The 17,895-nt window shown below is 42.3% G+C and overlaps 1 protein-coding gene across 1 annotated transcript; it reads left to right on the top strand.

The window, feature by feature from the left end:
- Positions 1 to 3,062: 3,062 nt before the first annotated feature.
- Positions 3,063 to 13,323, top strand: INHBA (inhibin subunit beta A; the record flags this gene model as incomplete). The annotated part of the gene is made up of 2 exons (XM_080918379.1): positions 3,063 to 3,580; positions 12,437 to 13,323. Exons 1-2 carry the CDS (start codon positions 3,193 to 3,195, stop codon positions 13,321 to 13,323), a joined length of 1,275 nt encoding a protein of 424 aa, XP_080774505.1. The 5' UTR covers positions 3,063 to 3,192.
- Between the last annotated feature and the right edge of the window lie 4,572 nt (positions 13,324 to 17,895).

Consider the following 17,895-nt stretch of genomic DNA (forward strand, 5'->3'; position numbering starts at 1 on the left):
ACAGACATAAAGCTGAGCCTGATTCTAATAAGAGGTGTATGTACCAGCAGTAAAATGTCCAAGCTGGACACCCTTGGAGATGTGTGTACTTGGGTCTCTATGTTTGTAAAGGGTGGACTATTCCTAGCCACGGGCTTTACTGGCTTTAGTACATCACCCAGGTCGAGTCTGAGAAGCCAAGAGAGATTTCCATTAGATAATGAATTATGAAATGTCTCACACTGGAAAAACGAGTCATCTGCTGATGTCATGCTGATTCTGACCAATCCCAAACAAAGCCCCAGCCCTCCTCTTTGAGAGGTACCAATGTGTGAGTGTACAACTAAGGACTGCAGTATAAAACTTCACAGTGCCAATACCATGAAGAGGAACTCAGACAGCTCTGACCTCACGAGACAAGAGCCGGCTGGCAAAACAGAAGGGACCCGAAAGGTAACGCTTTTAAATTTTTGCTTGCGAGCTCTCTACACATTAAAAGTCAGTGTGGCTAAAAGGACTTTTACAACTTTTTGGCACCTCCACAGGCATTGTAATTTGTATCACTTTTCTATTGTGCAGGCCAGTTAATACTGTTTTTTAATAGTTCTAGAGCATGCAAATAGATTATGTGTTTATACAACTCATTCAGCACATATATACAAGTACATATGCCAAAAAGAAAGCTATTTTTAAGAGTTCCATTTGCAAACAGTAAATCCAGGGAACACACACATATTCACATGCAGAGAGAATCCAAACATTGATAAGTTGCTCTTATCCAAATGCCACTATTAGGATTCTTGAGTTGTTTGGAGTCATTAAACTTTTAGCTCTATGTTAGTCTGTCTCATAAAACTTAACTGCACTACAAAATGCTCCGGTTCTGTATCTGTAACTCCAAATAGGTGGGTGACGTTATTATAACACAAAGATGTTCTCCTAAACCATTGTGATGCCAGTACCCCTGCTTCCCTCAGTTTAAAAAAAATTAGTTTTAGGTGATATACGCAATCTTATCAACAATAGCAGAGTCCTTGGTGTTTCTGAAGCTGGGAGTTCTCCTAGTCCTGCAAAGGTGTCAGAGGGCTTGTCTATTGTTCCTGTGGGAAGAGATAGCATTTGGGTGGTTCAGGAAAGCATTGTTACATGTCAAAGCTGGAAGTTTCACCTAGGGTCATGATTTTATCAACTTCTCCTTGTATGTAGATTTTTTGCTTGTACTTCTGACACCTATTAGCTCTGTCCTCCTGACCTGCTTTTCTAGACTAGAATGCTCTGAATCCAGTAGGTGTCAGGCAGAAGAGGATGTATCTACAGAAACCAACAGGGGACTGAGAAAGGACTGCTTTCACAGACAGATACTTCACCTTAAAGATACTTCTGCACAAGACAGAGAAGGAAAAGGTGGTGTGAAGAATTAAAAAAAAAAAAAAAAAAAAGCCTCAGGAAGGGTTTGTTTTAAAGTACACATTTGTCTTGTTCTCTAAGCACTGTAATCCTCAATGAACTCAGCTCTGCCGGTCAATCAAAGAGAAATGACACAGCCAGGCAGCCTGTCATGAATGCCATGTTATGGTCAAGGCTGGCATGGGGAGGTAGGCATGAAGAGAGAAAGTAGTGCATTCGAGAGAAAAAGAATTTGCCACTATGTTATCGAGATTGGTGCCCTCTAGTCCAGTCACTCACGTTCTAAGAGTACACTGTTATTCATAAAAGGATGTGAGAAAGGGCAAATGAATTCTGTTCTTTATTTATAGAGCCAGGACAATGGGCAGTGAGCTATAATTTCTGCGTATGTGTGCATCCAGGGTAGAGAGGAGAGATGCAAGGGGCAAGGGTTGTGTGTGAGTACCTTCCCTGACTGTGTAAATTGCTGCTTGCACAAGGGAGCTTCCAGTGCCCTCATGTGGTGCCCACTTGGCAAAAGTAGAGTGTATTATATGACTCCAGACAAAAGTTCGGCTGAGCTCCAGGTCCCATAAGATCGCCTGTTGGCATGAGGACCCTGAACATTTAAATATGAATGAATGGCCGAAAGGAATGGTTCTGGATTCTGTCAGGCAGAACAATCAGCTGTCTGGGTCAGCCCCTCTGCCTCAGGCCCAGACCCCTGACCTGTGCTACCAATCTGAGGACCTCCCTCAGATCCACTTCAAGCACCCCAGTGAAGTGCAAGGCCATGGGGGATGACTTGGGGGCACTTTGCTATCTAGTTATCTCAGTGAATGGAAAGGGTGCATTTAATTTCTTTGGGTTTCCCCTTCCAAAGAAGAAAGGTGAGGCAAGAAAAAGGATTGAGCAGAGAAAGATGAAAATAAAGAAAAAGTAAAAGTAGAAAAGAGAGAGACAGAGAGAGAGAGAGAGAGAGAGAGAGAGAGAGAGAGAGAGAGAGAGAGAGAAAGAAACCCTCCCAGACTAAAAGTGAACAGAATTAGAAGAATTTATTGTAGAAAGGACAGAAGAGTCCCCATCCCCCCACCCCCACATAGAATGGTAGGATTGGAAGAGAGGTGTGCGTGAGGGAGCAAGGAGCAGCGGGAAGGCAGGCAGCCTGTCAGAAACGGGCTGTCCCTCCTCCCTAGTCACTGCTCATACATACTCACAGACGCCCTCCCTCCTCCCTCTCCCATTCACTCACTCACTTAGGGCCAATCCGTGCCTCTCTCTCTCTCTCTCTCTCTCTCTCTCTCTCTCTCTCTCTCTCTCTCTCTCCCTCCCTCCCTCCTTCCCTCCCTCCCTCTCACTCCCTCTCCCTCCCTCCCTTTCCCCTCCCTCCCCCTCCCTTGCTGTCCCTCTCTTTCTCCCCCTTTCCCTCTGTCTTCTCTCCCCCTCTCTCCTTTCTCCCTGTCTCTCCCTCCCATCCTCTCTCAGTCTCTGTCTCCCCCCACCCTGTCTCTTCCTTCCTCCCTCCCTCTCTCCCTTCCTCCCTCCCTCCCTCCTTCCTTCTCTTTTACTCGGAGACAGTCAGAACTCTCCTCCCTGACAGCCACAAACCTACAGCACTGACTGCATTCAGAGAGGGAACCTGCAAACAAAACTTCACAGAAAACTTTTTGCTCTTGTTCCAGAGAATTTGCTGAAGAGGAGAAGGAAAAAAAAAGTCCAAATAAAAAAAAAGAAAGAAAGAAAGAAAGAAAAAAAACCTGTGCGTGAGGGGTGGGGAGGAAAAGCAGGGCCTTTAAAGAAGGCAACCACACGACTTTTGCTGCCAGGATGCCCTTGCTTTGGCTGAGAGGATTTCTGTTGGCAAGTTGCTGGATTATAGTGAGGAGTTCCCCCACCCCAGGATCCGAGGGGCACGGTGCAGCCCCGGACTGTCCATCCTGTGCGCTGACCACCCTTCCGAAAGATGGACCTAACTCTCAGCCAGAGATGGTAGAGGCTGTCAAGAAGCACATCCTAAACATGCTGCACTTGAAGAAGAGACCCGATGTCACCCAGCCGGTGCCCAAGGCGGCGCTTCTCAACGCGATCAGAAAGCTTCATGTGGGTAAAGTGGGGGAGAACGGGTATGTGGAAATTGAGGACGACATTGGCAGGAGGGCCGAAATGAATGAACTCATGGAGCAGACCTCGGAGATCATCACCTTTGCCGAGTCAGGTGGGTACTGGCGTTGGGAGTGGGGGCGGGGGCAGGGAAACGTATTTCGTTGACAGTCCTAGCAGGAACTTCTTTCTCTCCAGCTCAAGACTGTCCGGGAAGGTTTTTAGTTATTAGGTGGTGATTGTGGCGCCGGAGAGGCAGAGGAGGGGGAAAGGACTTCTTTGCCAGGGAGCCCTGCCCCGCGATGGCTAGCTTACACTTGCTAAATAAACTCAGCGGTTACCCGGAGAGGAAGCTCTTGGGTCAGACTGGAGCTGGAAAGCTGTCGGCTTGGGGCTCCCTGACTGGCCTGCCTAGGAAACCAGATTTGAGCAGCCAGTTGAAAGCAGGGTATTTGGGGGTTTGGGGGTGCAGAGGCAGCATCTGGACCCCATCCAAAGTTTTTCTGGAGTAGGAGTAAGAGTGCCTGGGGGTTGAATGCAAAGGAACCGATGATGGCTCTGTCTGAAAACAAATTTCCTTTAAATGTCTGATCTGGGGCCACATTGGAGCCAGATTCTGGGCATATTTCTTAGTGTCAATCATTTTCACCTCTGGAAAGCCTGCCTCTAATGAACAGCCCACCCAAGGCAGCAAAGAGCAACTCTCAGGGCATCGAATTAGCGATTCATTTCGGAACACTGAAACTTTTGCCTTTAGAACAAAAACAAAATAAAAACAAAAGAACGACATTAACAAAAAAAAAAAAAAAAAAAAAAGCCGGACCTTACCCCTCCCCCCAACCCAGTTTTTATTTTTTTGTAAAGTGACTGAGAACTTTTTTGCCAAGACATGCAAACTTGACAATGTGCTCTCAGACCCTGTGTTGAGCTACTCAATCTTTAAGAGGAAGAACTGTAATGGAGTCTAACCATCGGCTTAGGACCACACTAACCTGTTGCTGCTGAGAAAATAACCTGTCTGAAGCCCAGGAACTGGCTCTCCATACAGTCAGGGGGACACAGATCTTGCTGCAAGTCTGTGGGAACTGGGTCCACAGATGTTTGAATACCCCTTTACTTTCCTGTTAAATGCCAGGCTAAGGAATGGGATCCCTTGCCAAAGTCATTTAAAAGGAATGCCATTGTTTTGTTTGGGAGAGCATATGGCTGGTGAAGTATGGGCAGGGACTCCCAGCATTTTGTTGAAAAGTTTGCTGCAGCAGTATAAACAATTAAGGCAACAGTCAAAATTTCCAATCCTGAAAACCTGTTGACTCAGATGTTCTGTTTTCAAGAAAACTGTGCAAGACCTGTGCATCCTTGTGGGAAGGGAGAAGGAGACAGCTGGCTTGCTGGCTTCCTGTGGGAGAAGCCTTGGTACTCCCACCAGCTCCCTAGACAGGTTAGCTCTGCCCGTGCCCTACTTTCTTAACTACTAGCTCCTTCTTGATACAGTTCCCCAAACCTTGGCCACTGTGACTTAATTTTCTGAACCATACTGGGGGGGGGGGGACAGGTTGGACTATCGGGTTGCTATTTAATCTTTAATCTTTTTTTTACCTTTCATGGTTGAAAGGTGAGAAAGAAAATCTATACCACATTGGCTGGTGTGTCAGTGTGATGGATTCCCTGCTTTAGGTCCTGACACAAAGTGACTTATAGAAGTTTTTATGTACAAGCTTCTTCTATATTGGCCACAATTGCAGTTTCTACTAACTTGGAATCAACTGTATCATGTGACCAAGCATTTGCGTGACTTCCACCATGTTTAATGGCACAGTGGAGGTTAGCACTTTATCCTTCTCTCTGACTAACTAGGTTTCTACAGAAAACCTATCACTTGGCAGTTAGAGGTAGGGCAAAGAACAGGGTCATTTTCATTCTACCTGTGGCCTTCTTCATGCTCATGAACTCTCTCAGTTCAATGGGATCCCGTCATCTTTGCTTCTCTGTTGTTTAGTTTGAGAGAAAATAAGCTACAATTTACAGCAGTGATTCACTGCACTTGCACATTGGCAAGTATAAAATTTTTGAGAGGAAACTCCTTCTTGTCCAGGGACAAGGTGTTTTTGTTCAAATTGCTTATTTTCTCATGTAGGAAGTAGCACACATTGGCTCGAAGTTGATCTAATATAATGTCACAAAAGCAAGATCATAGTATAGACAACCTACTCTCTGAGCAGCGTAGGGTATATGATGTAAGCACGTCACCTATTCAGGAAACAGTTATTATCTGATTAGCTAGAAAAAATATATGAAAATGAGCTGCAAAGATCTGTCTTGTTTCTTTGGAACAGTTCTATTTTGCTATGCCATAATTAACACATTTCAAGAACAGAAAAAGGGGAATTTTTCTTCTTTTCTCTATAACCATTTGTACGACAGAGTACGGTCGATGAATGCCACCTGTAAACGTACTATAGATGTTCTTTTTAATGGCAAGATCCTTGGTATGGGAATGTATGCTTTACTTTGGCTTTTTCACTCAAGATTACTAGATAAAGCTCATAAAAACATGAAACTGAAGGGACCATAAGGGCTACTGTCCTTTGACCTTTTAAGTGAATTGGTCCTGTGTCCAGGTGGGAAGTGTTTTGTTTTTGTGACGTTGATTTGAATTGCATTGGTTAAGCAGCAGGTATTCCCCCTCAAGCTCTCTGAAATCTGTCCCAATAAGTGAGATTGATTTTATAAAGGTGATGCTTCCCAAAGTTAGCATATTCATTGCATGGCTGACTCTACACCATTACCCTCCAGTTTTCTTCAGAGAAACAGCAGTATGGATGAGTCAAGCCAATCCAATGACTGTGACCTAAATTGTCAAAGAAATTGAGATCTAAGGCCTTCCTTCTTGGCGAATGCACGAAGTTTTATCTACTTTCCCTTCTTTATAGTAAGTGCTCACTGAATGCACAGTAATAGCCTGCCATTGGGTCTGCATAAATTGTGGCATGGTCAGCAGCTGGTTTTCACAGTTATCTTACTGGAGTGCTTGCTGCATAGGACACAGAAGCAATAGAAGTGATTCCTACAAAAATAGATAGTGCCCAGGTGTTGTTAAAGTAGCCTCCCCCCTTGGAGGACACCAGGTACAGAAGATTTGGATTAGACATGAGCTCACCTGAAGACTACATTTCCACACCCAAGAGAGCCGTCTCCAAGTGGAGTAAACACCGGTAGCTCCATCCTTGCCTTTCTTTTGACCAGTGAATTATATTTCTCTGAACCTCTCAAAGCTTTAAGGTTTCACACTTAATCTAAATTTTGGAAAAGACTGGCCACAAGAGGGCGCCTCCCTAAACCCTCATCTCTCAGTCTCACTCTGAGAAAGACAGTTTTGTGGCTACTTAAAGCCCGGCCTGCAGCACCTTAATCTTGAAGAGTATCAGTTACTTCCTTCCTACAACCATACCTTCCTGCAGAGTTAAGGTTTTATAGGCTGGGAGACGCACGTTTCCCTGTAATAGACTGAGACAGAGGCACAGCAGTGGAAGTACTGGGGTCCACAGGAACATTCCACAGCTCCATGGGCAACAGAGGAGTGATGCTTTTCAAAAACAAACATAGCAGGGCTTGGGATGTGTGTGAATCATCGGCCACGCCGATGCGATGCGACTCTCCTGGGCTTTAGGAAAACATCTTTCCTCTCCCCCAATTCTGCTTCCTACTTTGCCTGCCTTATCAATGCTTTTCACAAGGGACAAAAGACAAGTGACTTCCAACGGGGAGAAAAAAAAGAGACTATTTATTTAACGCCTGGTAGGAACATGGAGTTCAGCTGCTGAGGAAGCATTTGTTTCCCAGCTGAGTGTGGAGAGAAACCGTGGGGGAAGGACACGCAAAGAGATGAGCACAGGGTTTTTGCCTGGGAAGTGGGTGGACTGGAGTGGGAATGGGGAGATGTCAGGGGAGAGGTGCAGTTTTCACACCGAGAAGGAGTACCTTCACAGGCACTTTGCATGAAAATACTTGTCTGTCTTGGCCTTCCTTAGATCAAACTTGAGTATGAACTCTTCACTTTGGTTCAGAATTCTTCATGCTTGGCTGGTTCCTGGGTCCAAAATTAAAAGTGTAAAAGTTTTGAGGAACTCTAGAAAATGACTCTAGGGTTGAATCTTGAGAATTTTTTTTCTAGTTCTATATGAAGTAAGCTCCTTTTTTTTTTTTTTTTTTTTTTTTTTTTTTTTTTTTTTTTTTTTTTTTTTTAAGATTTAACCCTTTTCATCATCATTTAAATAGAAGTGGCAGAGGATGATAAGTTACTCCAGCCTGAAGAGTTATAATAATTAAAAAAATGGACCCCAAGGAGAGGTATTATAGCTAAAGGGTTAGACAGGATAATTTATCCAAGCAAGCTAATATGCCTGTAATGGCAAGATTCTCTACCGTAGGTCAAAGGAAAAATAACCTTTCAGATCTTACTCAATGCCTTCTGCAGAAACCTCTGGAAGCCATCCAGAGGCCGACTTAGTGCCTGAGAGAACACATAGGCTGTAATGCAGGCCTTCATGCTACTGACCGTACTGTGTCTAGTCACTGGGAAACTTGGTGAAGAATGGAAAATTTAAGTAACACGTATTTTACAGCAGAGCTGTGCTCCCCTCATGGTGAGTTTAAGTGTGTAATGTGAATGGCAAGGCTTTCTACATTGACAGAGACATCATTATTACCGATTTGTAAAAGGGCAGCATATTTTACTCGGGACGTTGATGAGGAAAACCAGGCTAATTAAGCTGAAACTTTAGGTGTATACTGATTATTTAACGGGAAATTATCATATACCCCACAAATCTGAGACCAGGACTTTTGTGTATGTGAAATTTGCATACCAATGTTAGGAAGGAGGCTAGGAGCCTGTTTACTTAAGCCCTGGCATACCTTCATGATCAAGCTAGTGAGAACCCAGGAACACAAAAGAGAGAATTGTTACAAACATCCTTCTTTTAGGCTTATGTATTCTTTCTTGCTGTCAAGCGCCCCCAACCCCCCACCCCACTCCAACCAGGCATCATTTTAAAGGTATTCCCTATAAGGTACAAAATTTATCCCTACTGAATGTTCTGCCCAATTTCTTCTGCTTTGGTGTGTGTCCACCAAGCTCACGGGGGCTTCAGTGATGAGATATTATCACCCACATGGGTTTGCGTGGGACTTTCGTGCTGAGTTACTCAGACAGAGCAGGCTGCGTGATCCAAGCCTTGCTCACAAGCCACAGGACAAAAAATAGCACAGAGGAGGAAAAGAATGTTACCAGGGAGCAGTTAATGAAAGGTTATGAGCAAGCAGTTCTGGCTGGGGAGCTGCGGCCTGGTGGAGGAACCAGCACACACCTGAACACACCAGTGACATACGTGCTTACTCAGCATTATGGGAAGGCATTTCTTTCGGGATTTTACAGCACCAGCTATTAAATCAGGTCTGTAACGGATGGGAAGTGGATCCTAAACATCTCATCCTTAGCTATTTTTCTTCCTTTTCCCAAGTCATTACATGTTCAGCTTGGGGCCTCCTGGAAACATCACTGCAATAGAATCATTTCTCTCAGGTTAAAGGAGATAAAGGGAGTAGAGCATTTACTCATTACATTTTTTTTTTCATCCTTATGTAACTAACTTGAGAGTTGTAATCTATTTCTGAAACCAACAGGTCTGATAAACGGTCAAATCTATTTCAGTTTTTCTCTATTGCAACCCCCCCCCCCACACACCCTTCTGCAATGAAAGCTAAGGTAAAAGAAAAAAAAAAAAGCACTGCTTAATAAGTCAGAATAGAATAGAACTCGTAAAATGTACCTGCGCATGAGGTAGATGAAGAAACACTTGACTCTCTCCTCCCCCCGTCCTCCTTGGGCATACGGCAACAGCATTTTCATGAAATTGGATCTCAGTTTTATTTTTTTTCCCCCTGATAAAATATCATGCAATACACAAATAGCAGTTCCAGAAATGGACACCAGGAGAAGGAGGGGACAGGCATGTCAATTAGTAGGGGAAAATCCAAATGTCAGAAATATGGGGGAGAGATGAAGCAAGCTAGAACGGATACAAATTCAGGGAGCAGAGGCTTTCGGCTGGATAATTAAAGTGCTGCAGAAATCACACTCTTGCCTCCCGTGACATGCAGGCAGTGTCTTGCAGTTAATTGTCAGCCAAGACCAGCCTGAAAGTCATTTTATGACGACTCTCTGAGCCTAATGTAACAACACCTGACAGACTGAGCCCCCTCTAATGAGCACTCTCTTTGTACGATCCTCTTGCAGGAACACTAAATCATTTGCTTCCAAGTACAGCAGCCTGTTAAGAAGGGGTGGGGCTACCTCATGCATTAGAAACTTGTTCCCAGGAAATCAGGGGCCATCCTGTAGGCTGTATAACAGGAGCACATGGCCTCTCAGCCTTGCTGGCCACGATAAAAACCAATTCCTATGCACTGTCACTTGTTTTAGCATGCCAATTCATCCTCTCTTGTCCCTACAGCAGCATCTGCAATTGTCAGCCCAGGACTGTTTATGGGAAGCCCAGTGTGAGCTGGTCAGCACCCGCTGTCTGATCCCTTACCCTCACAGGAGTGCTAAGTGTGGATGGGGGCAGGACAGAGTTTGGGAGGAGGTTGCCTGAGACCTAGTGAACCCTGCTAGGCAGGAGCCAGGCAGGAGATAATTCTTCGAGAAAAGAAATATTCTCCACTGGCTTCTCTAATTTGGCTGCTACTTTTGTTTTCTCTGTCTGTGGACTGACTCCTTGAGTAGCTCAGAATTTTGGAAGGGGTCCTGCCTGGAGGCAAAAACAATAGGTAGCTAGGTGACATTTTTTCCCCAAAGGTAATAAATAGCAGATGCATCCCATACAGCAAAGGAACCTGTGCTGTTCCAAGCCCTCTTCAGCCTATCCCTCCTTTGCCCTAACTTCTCTGGAACCCTCTGCCCTCTGGTACCTTACCACCTCATGATCTGCTGCAATTTCCATCTTGGATTTTCTTCCTAGAGCCTTTTTACTCTCTCGTAAAAACAAACAACCAACAATAAACTCGCTCAACCTTAGCAAAGCGTGAGATAGGATTTCACATTAAAAACTATTTCCCTGTTTCTCTTCCTCACCAGTCCTTGCTTTTATATGCTATGGAATCAATATTTCCCCTTAATTATTTATTTTAACTCCTGACAAAAATGTGAAGTCACTCAGATCAATGCCTCTGCTACTCCCCCCCCCCCCCCCCCCGCCATCTTCTAGACAGATGCCTGGGGACTTTGTGAATTGATCCTTGTTGTGGCCATGGTAGGTTAGGTTGAGATGGGAATCTGCAGTGTACTATGCACAGAGCACTTAAAACTGTGTTGAAGTTTATGTCTGGATTTCTATAAGCTATGGGAATCCAGTTAGCGGATCCCCCTAGGGAGTTGTGATGTCAAAGATGAACTTCCTGAAAATTGTTTCCTGATTGTACATGTGATCCATGTACAGCAGACAGCTAGCTACAAGTCGGGACATAATGTGGAAATGAAAGGAAAGGTATACTTCCTCAAAGAATTCTGCTTCTTATTGGAAAGTCTCGTTATTTTGTGTTTCTTATTTGTAATTGATACTACATAATAAGTCTACAAGTGTCTGTACAAAGAGAAGAAAATATTAAGGTTGCTGGAATATATTCTGTCTTAAAAGCACATAGAAGGGGGCGCATTCTTTGGGTATTGATTTGGTGCATTCTAGATGAACAGAAGCAAAATAAGGGATGCAGAGACAGGAGCTGCTTTCCTAATGAAAGGCCATTCAATGCGAATATGCTCCGGCTTGTTAATCAAACAGTTACCTAGCTCTGCTGCATGCTTCAGCAAGACAGTGATTGGGACAGGACATATAATGCCTAAGTCCTCAGGCATTGTTTTGGCTGCCCTGGATGGCACAGGAACAACCAGTGTCACTGCTACAAGGGGATTGGGTAAACAAAGTTCACAGGGCAAGAAAGCTAGGCCACAGGGATATGGACCTACATGAGGTGCACAGTCTAAAGCCAGGGGAAGTTTGGATGCTGAAGACAAAAGGTTGTAACCGAGGGGACAGCACAATCCAACCCACTTTTAGGGACAGTTTCTTTACCTGCTTGATGGAGGCATGACTTGAAGGCCATTTGGTGAGAAGCCTGCTGCTGTAACGAGGGACAGGTTGACAGAGGGTAGGTCAGATGGTGAAAGGAGGAGGACATGTGTCAGAGAGTGTGGTTCCGACTGACCCACACATAGATCCAGGGGACTAGGGTTTGGGAGTTTTTTGTGGGAAAACAATCCTCTGCCTTGCTCAGACTTTCAGGGTTTTCATGATTGGGTTCTGTTAGATCTTTGCAGCCCTGTGATCCCTGTCCAGATGTTGTCTCATGGATTAAACCACAATGCAGAAGTGAGTGAGCAGAAGCCCAGGCTTCCTTCATCGTAGAACATGCTCTACAAACGTGCCTCTCTTAGTCATGTCTCCCATAGCTGCTCAATCCTATATAAGTGAAGCAAGGTGGCGGGCAGTGCATAAAGAAACACACTTAACTGTGTTCTAATAAAGTGGTACTCACCAGCATTAAAGCTTAAGTTTTAGGTTAAGTTTCACATGTGAAAAAGATATATATATATATATATATATATATATATATGTATATATATATTGTTTTTCTTCAGTCACTTCCACACTGTAAAGCCCTTCTTAGTTCAGTGGCCACATGGAAGCAGATTTATGTCATGTGTGGGCTATAAATTGCTGACTGAGCATTGTGTGCAGTATCTGATAAGATTCTTGCTGCCCGAAGTTTGTGATAGATGTACAATTTAGAGTTAACAAGTGTTCTCTCTCTCTCTCTCTCTCTCTCTCTCTCTCTCTCTCTCTCTCTCTCTCTCTCTCTCTCTCTTGCTCTCTTGCTCTCTCTCTTTCCCTCTCTTGTTTTGTATTTTTAGGCACAGCCAGGAAGACACTGCACTTTGAGATTTCCAAGGAAGGCAGTGACCTGTCAGTAGTGGAGCGTGCAGAAGTCTGGCTCTTCCTGAAAGTCCCCAAGGCCAACAGGACCAGGACCAAAGTCACCATCCGTCTATTTCAGCAGCAGAAGCACCCACAGGGCAGCTTGGACATGGGGGATGAGGCCGAGGAAATGGGCTTAAAGGGGGAGAGGAGTGAACTGTTGCTGTCAGAGAAAGTGGTCGATGCTCGGAAGAGTACCTGGCATATCTTTCCAGTGTCTAGCAGCATCCAGCGCCTGCTGGACCAGGGAAAGAGTTCCCTGGATGTGCGGATTGCTTGTGAGCAGTGCCAGGAGAGTGGGGCCAGCTTAGTGCTCCTGGGCAAGAAGAAGAAGAAAGAAGTGGATGGAGACGGGAAGAAGAAAGACGGAAGTGACGGAGGGCTGGAGGAGGAAAAGGAACAGTCCCACAGACCTTTCCTCATGCTGCAGGCAAGGCAGTCTGAAGACCATCCTCACCGCAGGCGTAGGCGAGGCTTGGAATGTGATGGCAAGGTCAACATTTGCTGTAAGAAACAGTTCTTTGTCAGCTTCAAGGATATTGGCTGGAATGACTGGATCATTGCTCCCTCTGGCTATCATGCCAACTATTGTGAGGGTGAATGCCCAAGCCACATAGCAGGTACCTCTGGGTCCTCACTCTCCTTCCACTCAACAGTCATTAACCACTACCGAATGAGGGGTCACAGCCCCTTTGCCAACCTTAAGTCATGCTGTGTGCCCACCAAGCTGAGACCCATGTCCATGCTGTATTATGATGACGGTCAAAACATTATCAAAAAGGACATTCAGAACATGATTGTGGAGGAGTGTGGCTGTTCCTAGAGTTGCCAGGTCCCAGAGCAAATGGATCTAGAGAGTCCAGAGAAGACAGTGGCAAAATGAAGAAAAAAATATATACGATTTCTGAACTAAACAAAACAACCAGAAAAAAAATAGAAATAATAATAATAAAAATCCACAAAAAAAAAAAAAAAAAAAAAAAGAAAAAAGAAAACCACAAAAACTAAACTGAAAACAAGACCTAATGAAACAGATGAAGGAAGATGTGGGAAAATATCCTAAGACAGGGCTCAGAGATGAAGCAGTGAAGGGAGACAGGGATTGGGGGGAGAAGAGAGAATGGTGTACCCTTCATTTCTTCCAAAACCAAACTGATTGCATCAGTTTTATCCAAACTGGGTATTGTCCTCTCTCCTGCCTCCTGCAGTTCCCTTGGAAGCCTGGAAATCTTCTTGTCTATTCTGCAGTAATGTGGGTTAGCACAACCCAAATATGTCTAGAAAGCCATGAGTTTTAAAGGGCCAGTCCCACCCAGTTACCCAGGTCATAAGTATGTATATGTGACACTATCTCTGTGTATTTCAGCATAAACACATGCACACACACATGCACACACACATGCACACACACATGCACACACACACACTCACACACAGAGGCATTTCCACACACCACACACATACACATACCAGTAAAAGAACAATTCTGTGCAGGTGGTCACATTTTCTTTTCTGTACCACTTTTGCCACCAGACAAAACCAACATAAAACATTAAGAACAAGAATGGAAAGCATGAAAGACCAAGGTAAAAAGAATACCAAGTTACATTTCGTTAAGGTGCTTATGATCTTAGAACTATGCAACCTAATAGGTTTGAAACTGTTTACCTGAAAGAGGACAAAAAGAGAGACTTTTTTGTATTGGAAGTAACCTGATTAATTTTTATTTTCTTCAAGGAGAGATACTTGAAAGGAATATGTTTGTCCATCTGTTGGATTCAAACATTTCTATATTTTGTAAATGTTGTTTTTTTTTATCGTTTACTATTTGCACTAAATGGTGTTTGACCTGTCTAACCCTTATTTAACAAGTATTTTCTTTGGGTGGGGTGGGGGAGGGGTTTAAGAGCTGCACTTCATGTGAGCTATAAAAGAACTGCTACAGCACACAAAATAGCTATTTTTATTATTATAATTATAATTATTATTATTATTTTGTACCTTAAAAATAGACACATACACCAAAGACATTTGTGTGAGCCTTTAAACAGTCTGTCTGTGGTTGGTATTGTGCATCATCAATGAGTCAGGGGTACAGATTTAAGGTTGAGTTAGGTGGATTGTGTTCAGGCTCAAAAGACCTGAGAGGTTTGAGTTTTGACTCTTTTACATCCACGAAACAGGATATTTTGTACTGGATGTACAGTAGTGTACACTGTTGGATTATCAAGTTCAAATTCATGAGACTACATGCTTGTATGTGTATATATACATTGCTTGTGCATATGCATACCTGTGTGTATATATACATGTATTGTACCATGTCCATACACATTTTAAGCACTTCAGGCTGTCATTTTTAAAATGTTCTTAAAACAATGAATGTTTTGTGTGCAAAACACAGTATTTTTAAGAAGGATAAGTGATAGATTTTTTTTCTTGCTTTTACTCTGTATTATGTGGGTACATTTCAAATGTTAGGATGGGGAAAAAACTGAAAATCCCAGTGAGTATCCAGCCAGACACTCTTTAAATGCACAGGATGAAATCCCCCTCTTTCTCACCCCTGGTCCCTACACGTTATCCCCTGTGGGGAAAAACGGGATGTTACTTTAAAAAAATGGGCTGTTTCTTTCAACTTATATTTATTATTTATTGGAATCAATCTTAAATTGGAAATGTTTTGGGAAAAAATCTTTAGGCTAGAATAATTTTTTAATAGTGTTGTTACTACTTAAATAATAAAATAGGCAGGAAAGTATTTAAGACAGCAGGAGTTAAGGGAGAGATTGCTTAGGAGCCAGGACTTAGGGTAGTTGTACAAATCTCTTATATTCTATTTTACAGCCAAAAATGTTGATGTGTACGTTTGTATTTTTCAGAGGCAAAACTGAAGAGATTGTCTTATAAAGATCAAAATACACACACCTAACCCAAGTTTCTAATTTAGCCCAGTGTTTGCTTGTCTAAAACAGCTAATAAATTATTCATTTACGTATTTAAAATACAGAACCTTATTTTTACAAACTTGTTTGAAGTTTGGAAAACTTTATAAAAGTGAAAAACTCTAATTGAATAAAAAAAAAAACCTATATTCCTCAGCATTTTATAAAACATTGAAGCTTTTAGCATTAAGTCAGTCCATGGGTTAAAGTCATTGTCGGAAAATGAAATGAAAGTGAGAAATTAAATCTTAAAAAAAAAAAAAGCTGTTTTAACTCTTAAAAAAATAAACTAACTCAATATATATCAAATATACTGTCATTGTACCTTATCACATTAGGCTGTATGTAGGCAAACTACTTTAGTCTTGTTACTGGGCAAACATATTTACTGTGTTTCAGGGGCCCTCTCTGTCTTATGCAGGAAATGCGTGCCCTGCATAAGAAATGAATTACAATTAAGGTCTAATGACCTTGGAGATCTTGCATCTGGGGACAGATGGCATGGTGAGGACACATAGAGGGGAGGTAGATGTCCAGGTTCTGCTTTGCCAATTTTTATGAAAACCCTTTAGGGCCCTCTGAACTGTTTCTTTGGTACTGGAGCTAATGCTGGGGCCTACAGAAATAGTGGGCAGACCTCTAACTGTGCCATTTCAGAGATGCTGTAGATCGGGGGAAGAGCAGGATTTATGAAACTACTAATTATAGTTCTCCTACATCTGAGCTGAATCTGCAATCTTCTTAAGCCCTTTAAATTCTAGATGTTTTGAGGGTAAGTTCAGGTTTAATTAGTAACCATAGTAATGAAATCTAGAGAGTCATGAAATTCCACAGGACACTGTATTTCCTGGAGATCCAGGGACTTGGTTGTCACATAAACGTCATCAGAGCTCATCAAATTTGTATGGCCTTGCAATAGAATTTAAATTGCTAATATTTTAACAACATTAGATATTATTTTGCTATAGTAACAATTTAGAAAACACAAAATCATGTGAACAACTGGTCTTTTTACATAAGTGCTTAATCCAAAATTTAAAAAGCTTTTAATGCTGAAGATCTTCATGACGTGCTTTCCCTAGTGTTAGAGTGGCTCTGTCTGGTCTCCCTGCTTTCTCTAGGATAATTCTTAAATACTTGCCCACATGATTTCTTGATGCATTGAAGAGCACTTGTAGTCAGTATCTCTTTAAACATTAAATACTTGTAAGCTTAATTGACAACCTTCCTTCCCAAAATAAGTCAAATTTCAGCACAACGATGGAGATTTTCTTATCCTAGAAGACCAGCCAATTTTATGTTCATTTAAGATTGATTCCACACTCCATTTTCAGGGAGAGACCTTGTGTTTTCTTGGAAGGCAGAATAAGCAAAATTGGGTGATCTGCCAGACTGAACTCAAAAGGTGACTTCATGATTTCAGAACAAACATGCCACAGTTCTAGTAGCGTGCATTCAAACGATTGTGTCGCTTGAAAAATATGATTTTCCCGTGGGCCTTTTGGCAATTTCTCTTTTTAATATAGAGAAAACCGTAATCACCCCAAAACCCGCTTAAGTGAGACTTGTAGATGTGGGCAGGTTTGGGGATGGATATTGTATGTGTTTAAATTAAACCCTGTATCACTGAGAAGCTGTTGGATGGGTCAGAAATAATGAATGCATAGATGCTGTTCACATCTTCAAGAGCAAAAGCAAATCACATGTCTCAGCTATATTATTATTTATTTTTATGCATAAAGTGAATCATTTCTTCTGTATTAATTTTCAATGGGTTTTACCCTCTATTTAAATGCTTTGAAAAACAGTGCATTGACAATGGTTGATATTTTTCTTTAAAAGAAAAATATAATTATGAAAGCCAAGATAATCTGAAATCTGTTTGTTCTAAAACTTTTTATGTTATGTGGTTGATGTTGTTTGTTTGTTTTTTTATTTTTATTTTGTGAGTTTCTTTGCATACTACATGCAATTCTTTAACCGATGTCTGTTTGGCTAATGTAATTAAAGTTGTTAATTTATATGAGTGCATTTCAACTATGTCAATGGTTTCTTAATATTTATTTTGTAGAAGTGCTGGTAATTTTTTATTTACGATATGTTTAAAGAGATAATGGTTGGGTATGTTTTCATGTGTTTATAGCAGAAGTTATTTATTTCTATTCCATTCCAGCGGATATTCTGGTGTTTGCGAGGCATGCAGTTAATACTTTGTACAGTTAGTAGGCAGTACTCAGCAATGCCCGATAGCTTCTTTGGCCTTATGTTAAATAAAAAGACCTGTTTGGGATGTATTTTTCATTTTTGTTATTTGTGTACTTCTTTTTCCAAGATCGACTTTCATACATATCACCACACATTTACTAGGTGGTAATTAGTTTCTGCTGTAATTTTCCAGAAATGTGAAATATGGGAATAGAGCACAAACCATTTAGTGAGGGAAGTGCAAT

This window comes from Micromys minutus (assembly GCF_963924665.1).
Source record: "Micromys minutus genome assembly, chromosome: 6".
NCBI classification, from domain to species: domain Eukaryota; kingdom Metazoa; phylum Chordata; class Mammalia; order Rodentia; family Muridae; genus Micromys; species Micromys minutus.